Genomic DNA, 7,687 nt, shown 5'->3' on the forward strand with positions numbered 1-7,687 from the left:
GAACACATCCAGTTTCTCCTAAGTTTGATGCAGTGTAGATTCCAAGTTGACTGGATATAATTTCAAGCAGCATAACCTATTTTTTGGGTCACATTTTGCCCCTGACCATTTTTTTTTTGCCCTTTTTCTTCTATCCAGTCATTCTTTTTCATTTCTGTCTTACAACTTCCTATATTTTTCAGGGCTTTTATTTAAAATAGAGATATAGGAGGATTGTTCAAAAAGGGAAATATTGAAAAACAGCTTCCACAGAATAGAGAGCCCAGAAATAAACTCACACGCCTACGTTCAATTAATCTTTGACAAAGGAGAGAAGAACATACAATGGAGAAAAGACAACCTCTTCAGCAAGTGGTGTTGGGAAAACTGGACATCTACAGGTAAATCGATGAAGTTAGAACACTCCCTCACACCATACCTAGAAATAAACTCAAAAAGGCTTAAAGACTTAAATATAAGACATGACACCATGAAACTCCTAGATGAGAACATCGGCAAACCATTCTCTGACATAAATCGTAGCGATGTTTTCTTATGTCAGTCTCCCAAGTCAATAGAAATAAAAGCAAAAGTAAACAAATGAGACCTAATCAAACTTATAAGCTTTTGCACAGCCAAGGAAACCATAAACAAAGTGAAAAGACAACCTGCAGACTGGGAGAAAATATTTGCAAACAATGCGTCCAACAGGAGCTTAATTTCCAAAATATACAAACAGCTCATACAACTCCATAACAAAAAACAAACAACCCAGTCAAAAAACAGGCAGAAGACCTAAATAGATATTTTTTCAAAGAAGACATACATATGGCCAATAGGCACATAAAGGGATGCTCAATATTGCTAATTATTAGAGAAATGCAAACCAAAACTACAATGAGGCACCACCTCACACTGGTCAGAATGGCCATCATCAAAAAGTCTACAAATAATACATGCTGGAGAGGGTGTGGAGAAAAGGGAACCCTCCTGCACTATTGGTTGGAATATAAATTGGTGCAGTCACTATGGAAAACAGTATGGAGGCTCCTTCAAAAACTAAAAATAGAGTGGCCATACAATCCAGCAATCCCACTCCTGGGCATATATATGGAGAAAACTCTAATTTGAAAAGTACATGTACCCCAATGTTCATAACAGCACTATTTACAATAGCCAAGACATGGAAGCAACCTAAATGTTCATTCACAGATGAATGGATAAATAAGATATCATATAGATACATAATGCAATATTACTCAACCATAAGAAAGAATGAAATAATGCCATATGAAGCAACATGAATAGACCAAGAGATTATCATACTAAGTGAAGTAAGCAGACAGAGAAAGACAAATATTATATGATATCATTTCTATGTGGAATCTAAAATAATGATACAAATGAACTTCTTTACAAAACAGAAACAGACTCACAGACATAGAAAACAAACTTATGGTTACCAAAGCAGAAAGGGGGTGAAGGGGGTGGGGGAGGGATGAATTAAGAGTTTGGGATTAGCAGATACAAAGTACTATATATAAATGAGATAAACAACAAGGTCCAACAGTATAGCATAGGGAACTGTATTTAATATCTTGTAATAAACTACAATTGAAGAGAATCTGAAAAGAATGTATGTATAATAGATAGATAGATAACTGAATCACTTTACTGCACACCAGAAGCTAACACAACATCGTAAATCAACTATACTTCAATTAAAAAAAAAAAAAAAAAAAAAAAAAAAAAAGGAGGGCCTTCCCTGGCAATCCAGTGGTTAGGATTTGGCCTTTTTCACTGCCATGGCCCAGGTTCAATCCCTGGTTGGAGAACTAAGATCCCACAAGCCATGTGGCCCAGCTGGAAAAAAAAAAAGTCTGAAACTTAAAAAAAAAAAAGAAAAACATCTTCCAAGGAGCAACACTAGACACTGTCCATTCCCATCCTCACCACGTTCTTGTCTACAACGTCTTCGGTCTCCTGGTATTGACATGTCCTAAATATTTTTTTCTCACTGTTCTCTACTGGTTCATCTATAAAAACCTATGTTATACCCTGTGTTTATGGGATTGCATACTTCTTTCTTCATCTACTCCCTCTTTTTTGTAAAGTGTATCCTCCAATACCTTCTGAGAAAAAGCTCATTGGAGACAAACTTTTGAAGATTTGCACTTCTGAAATATCTTTATTTTCATGCTTAAATGATAGTTGATTGCATATAGAATTATATTTGTATACAGTTACAGGTCAGAGCCTCTGAATTTTTAGTTTTACTCCTGAATCTTCTAGTTGTGTGTTGATTTAATTTTTATTCCCCATCTTTGGATATGACTTAGTGTTTCTTTCTGAAAGAAACACCTTTCTTTAGGGTAATGTTACAGAAAGTCACAAAAATATGTTTGGATGTGGGGAGTGAGTGGGCTATTCAATTTCATATTCTTCATTTCTAGGAAATTTTCTTGCAGTATTTCATTGGAGATTTCTTTCCACCATGATCTCTTATTCTGGAATTCTACTAGCTGGGCATCCTAGATCAATGCCCAGGGACGGGGGTCCAGAGCGGGTGAGTCCTCATGTGTGATGCCCATGGTGGGACTTGATCTTCCCAGAAGTGATTCCAATCTGGGTTTCTCAGAGTGTTGCAAGATCTCCATAAATCCTTGTGTCCACCAAGCAGAGTATGACTGAATATGTAATGTGTTTCACAAAATAGGGACTAATTTAAGTGCACATATTTCCTGATGTGACTAAAAATACACTGATTATAAAAGCATTGCTATTAATTGATAATAGTAGATAACTGCTATCTTCTATTTCTCAACCAAGAAGTTGTATAAATATACCTACCTACATATGCCCACTGTAATTTGAGCATGAGTGTAGGCTTAACAATAAGTCCTCTTACTTGAAACATTTGGAAACACATGCCCTCTAATATTTCAGATTTACAGAAGTGGTATCAGATTCACATCCCGATTTTAGGAGGGTCACTTTGGCATCAGTGAAGAGGATGTATTGCAGGAAGGGCATCACAGAGCCCCGGAGACCATTTTGGAGACTTTGGTCCAAGCTGGGAAGAACTAGGGCTGGGCTGTGATGATGGCTGTGGGGATGGAAAGGAGGGGCTTCTCAGAAGCGATGGTGTGGCAGTGGAGGGGGCAGAACTTAGTGAATTTGTAGATGTCAGGAGAGAGATGAGCTGTGTTAGGTTCATAAAACTCTCCCAAAGATATCCACATCTTAATCCCTGGAACTTGTAATGGTTATCCTTCCACGGTAAAAAAGGACTTTGCAGATGTGATAAAGTTACAGCTTTTGAGATGGGGGATTATTCTGAATTCTCAGGTGTTCTCTAAGTGCCATCCCACATATCTTATATGAAGAAGGCAGAGGGAGATTTGATACACAGAGAAAAGGAGTAGGCAATGTGACCTCACGGGGCAGAGATTGGAGTGACGTGAACGCAAAACAAAGAATGCCATCAGCCATCAAAGCTGGAAGCAGCCATAACAGATTTCTCCCTAGACCCTCCAGAGGGAGCATGGCCCTCCTGACACAATGATTTCAGCAGAGTGTTACAGATTTTGGGCTTCTGTCCTCCAGACTTTGAGAAAATAATTTGATTGAAGTCACCAAGTGTGGGATAGTGTGTTATAGCAGCCACTGGAAACTAATCCAGGAGCCTATACTGTCTCCAAGTTTTCATTGGATGGTGGGTCCATTAGCCAGGATGGGGTAGGGGCACATGGAAGAGGAGTAGGTTATGGGCAGACAGTGTTTTCAATATTATATATTCCTTTGGAAGTAACTGTGGAGGAGTTAACTTGAAGGGAGTTCTCCAGGTGGCAGCTGGTGGCTTGTTTCTGGAGCTCTTGGGATAATTTGAGAGAGGAAGCATTGGCCCAAGGTATTGGTGAGGGTAGAGACATCGATGATCAATGTGATCGTGCAGAGTCAAAAAGAGTTAACTGACAGTTGAACCCTGGGAATTGACTAAGAATTGAAAAGTAGATGGAAAATGAATTACACTGGACAATTCATAGGATTGAAACCACAGTAAAGGGAAGAGGACCAAGCAGTTTGGTTGTGTTTAGGATGAGGACAAAATATGAATGTTGCTGCTGGTTGGGATTTACATGACTGGCCAGACATGCTGTGGGCATCCCTGAAATCTAGACCAGTAATAGGAATTTTTTAACTGCTTTTTACCATTAACCATCCTTTCATCATGGCAACATGAATGGGAAACCTGTAAAGAAATGCAGGATGATTCATGGCCGAATATTTCTTCTTGGGAGCCCTACACTTCAGGTTGCTGTGGTTAACTGGACATTGGGTCGCTAAAATTAGTGACGACACCCAATGGCTGCTTCATGATGAAAACCACCCCAACCCAAAGCCAGAGACTGTTGGATAATCAAGACAAATAGAGAAGTGCAGGGCAAGTCATTTATTGAGCAAGATGTTGAAACCTTTACATTTTCCAGGGATGACCAGGTGATCAACCCAAGACGAAGGATAGAAAACATTTCAAATCTGTGAAACCACACTTCACCAGTACTTTCCCCTGAAATAGAAAAAGAAAGAAAGAAAGGGGAGGTCATTCTTGCTGCTGCTGGAGATGACACATTAACACAGACTCTCATTCACAACTAAGTTGTCAATGAAATTTCAACCAGCAAAAGGGAAACGGAAGGGCCCAAGGCAGGAACCCAGGCTGTATGGTAAACGATATACACCTGGTACAATCACAAAAAACTTTGCAGGTCAGGAAAGAATCCTTTCCATAGACAAGCAAATAAACCCTGAGGTGGTCATCCAAGAGTGGGACTCAGGTTTCCAATGGAAGGAGGAGAATGCAGTTTGGACAGAGCAGTTCAGCCATTCTTTTCTCGGATGTCCCAGGAACTCTACATGTTCACACCAAAGGGGACACAGAGTTATGAGATGGGGACAGGGGTGAGAGGAGAATCGGCAAGCACTGCTCTCAGGAGATCCCCAGTCTCATGTTGTGGAAATTCAACCTGACAGCACGTGTCCTCCCCCGTAGGACACTCTGGAGAACCTGGCGCCCAGGGAGGTGACCCCAGAAGGAGGAACATGCCCAGATGCTCTGTGCAACCTTCCTTAGGAAAGCTCAGCAGGTGGGATGTAATCATTCTATCAGAAGTGAGCAGCGAGGCAGGTGCCCCACCTTAGAGCAGCACACTGACCCCTTCCCGGGATGTACAGCTGAAGAGAATCCTCTGTGCAGAAAGAAGAAAGAAATTACCAGTGTTTTTGTAAGTAGCAGTTTGTTTACAAAGGAGAACTGATTTACGCATTTCTTCACTTCCATCTTGGCCTCAACAGCTTCTGGAGGTGCATTATATTTCTGAAGTTTTGCCTTGTATACTTCATCAGGTTTCCAGAAAAAGCCTGTCAGATCATCAATGAGGGATGAACAGACGAACGCATTGCCTGGAGCAGAAGAAAAAAGAGAAATGATGCAGGGAAAGTCACTTTTTCCCCCATGGTTCCCTGAACTAGAACTAGACAGGAACCCCAGGAGTTTTACGATCTCATCCCGTAATTGTGCCAATGGCAGTGCAAGACCCTAAGGTTGTGACTTCCTCGAGACTCCAGAACAAGCAGCTGAGCCAGGCCTAGAAATCACTTTCCAGATCCCGAGTTCAGTTTTCTTCCTTTTTAAAGTATACCCACTACTTTCCAAGGCTCTCTCGGTTTGCTGAAATTCACTTTCCCTAGATTTCAAAAAATTAAGTTTTGCCTGTCAGTTGAGTGACACCTTATTTTGTCTTGGATATTGGGGAAGAGATTACAGTGATCGAGTTTTCAAGTGAATGGTAGAGTCAGATCTTACCAGAGAGCAGAGAAAGGAGAATAAATCCAGAGAAGAGTAAGTAAACTATATGTTGGCAGATGTTTTTTTGAGACTAAATTAAAGAATAGGATTGTATCATTGGATGCAGACATAGCTAAAAAAGCAAAAATCTGATCAATTTGAACACATTTGAAGCTTATCCACAAAGTTATGATTGGCTCTTTTGTTCTGCAGTGAGGTACAGAATTCCTAGAGAAGGTGAGAGGTGGGAACTGGAGCTAATTCCTGACCCCACTGGAACGGTGCTGAGACCGGAAGTAATCACTTTTCTTGGTCTGGATTCTCCATCCCCCCCAAGTCTTGGCAACCACCTGGCAGCCTGGGATGCACTCTACCAGGCTCTGATCTGACCCCTGGTCAGACATCAAACTATGCAGAGAATTTGAAAGGGCAACGAAGGGAAAGAGAAGGACATTTAGAAAGTCGGAAAAAAGAGAAACGCTCAAAGAGACTTGCATCAGTATTGAGGGCATGAAGATGTGCAAAAGTATTAATGAACACATGGCTGGAATTAATTGTAGAAAAATAAAGTTTGTGGCTCTAATGATTATACTAGTTCTACTACCATTACTGGTAGGACTCCTGGGAAACTAGTAGTATTTGTAGATATATAGAATTCTCCTTATTCTCAGAGTCCATTTGAAGATCTAGTATTCAGAGATTCAGAGAACACTGGCTCTTTTTGAACTGAAAACTCCCCCCAAAACTTTCCAGCTGTAACATTTTCTGAGTCTGAATCTATGACTTAAAAAGGCTGTGTACTCAACTGTCTCCTAAGAAACTCTAGGAAGGAGAACATGAGATAACTACTAGATACCTGCTTGTTACCTAGAGCTGGGCTCTTGAACACACTTAATCCCACTCCATTGTCATAAACTACTCTTGGTGGGCACTGGAAAACCCAATGATAAGAGGCGACTTGGAGAGATTAAGCATTTTGTTCAAGGTCAAAGCACTGGTAAGTGGCAGAGCAGTGATTCACATCCAAATCTTATTATGTCACGCTGCTTCTGAAACACAGATCACAGACAAAGAGTGAGGCTTTGGGTGGAAAACTCTTAAAATTTGCCTGCAATGACTTTTTTGGTAAAAGTTCTAGAATATATTGGGAATTGATCAAATGGGGCCCGGGCTTCTGGGGACTCGAAGTCAAGTAAAGGAAGAGGTTTGGATTCTGATCTGTTCACACCTCGCCCCAAATAAATTCACTTAGTGAAAATACCTAGAGAAAGGTCCTCAACAGGGCTGGTGCTGGGCGGATTAGAAAGGATACTCACCCTCGTAGCAGCAAAGGGCCAGAGTGACCAGCAGGACAGGCAGGGACAGCCTCATGGTTTATTTTGCTTTGAGTTTTCAGCCTTAGTGAACAATAAGCAATTAGGAGCTGGACTCAGGAGCTTGGGGAGCCCAGGGTTATTTGTACCTGGAGAGCTCTGCTTGTCCTGCCCATATAGACACGTGGCAGGTGGTAAGGTCTGGCTTCCAGCCCTTCCTTCCTCACTCAAGGCTGATGTCATCCACCAGTGTCACAGTCTCCAATGACTTGGTCAAAGTCCCATTTATAGGCATTACTGACACCACGCACCTCCCCTTTGTAGCAAAAACTGAGGTGGTAGTTTCACAAATGTGTAATCAGTTAATGGATGCGAGCCCTCCTGGATGTCAGTGCCTGGTTTTGCTCATCTTTGCAGAGCATAGTGCCTCGCACAGAGAAGAGGATAAGCACATATTCCTTGAATAAATGAATGAATATGGGTGAACAAACCATTAGCTTGGTTAGGGGACATCTTTAGCGTTAAATGATGCCTGCTGTGCCAGGTT

At 41.2% G+C, this 7,687-nt stretch overlaps 1 protein-coding gene across 1 annotated transcript; it reads right to left on the minus strand.

Annotated features, from left to right (window-relative positions):
• Positions 1–4,483: 4,483 nt before the first annotated feature.
• Positions 4,484–7,198, minus strand: LOC102999433 (secretoglobin family 1D member-like). Its single transcript, XM_007174476.2, has 3 exons — positions 7,144–7,198; positions 5,255–5,442; positions 4,484–4,549 (listed from the first exon to the last, which is right to left on the minus strand). The coding sequence occupies exons 1-3, from the start codon at positions 7,196–7,198 to the stop codon at positions 4,484–4,486; spliced, it is 309 nt and encodes a 102-aa protein (XP_007174538.1).
• Positions 7,199–7,687: the final 489 nt, after the last annotated feature.

The sequence above is a fragment of the Balaenoptera acutorostrata genome, chromosome 9 (assembly GCF_949987535.1).
Source record: "Balaenoptera acutorostrata chromosome 9, mBalAcu1.1, whole genome shotgun sequence".
Taxonomy (NCBI): Eukaryota; Metazoa; Chordata; class Mammalia; order Artiodactyla; family Balaenopteridae; genus Balaenoptera; species Balaenoptera acutorostrata.

Coding starts and splice junctions, on each gene's coding strand:
- LOC102999433 (XM_007174476.2), bottom strand. CDS start 7,198: ATGAGGCTGTCCCTGCCTGTCCTGCTGGTCACTCTGGCCCTTTGCTGC. Junction 5,443..7,143: donor GGCCCTTTGCTGCTACGAGG/GTGAGTATCCTT, acceptor CTTCTGCTCCAG/GCAATGCGTTCGTCTGTTCA. Junction 4,550..5,254: donor TGCTACTTACAAAAACACTG/GTAATTTCTTTC, acceptor TTTCTATTTCAG/GGGAAAGTACTGGTGAAGTG.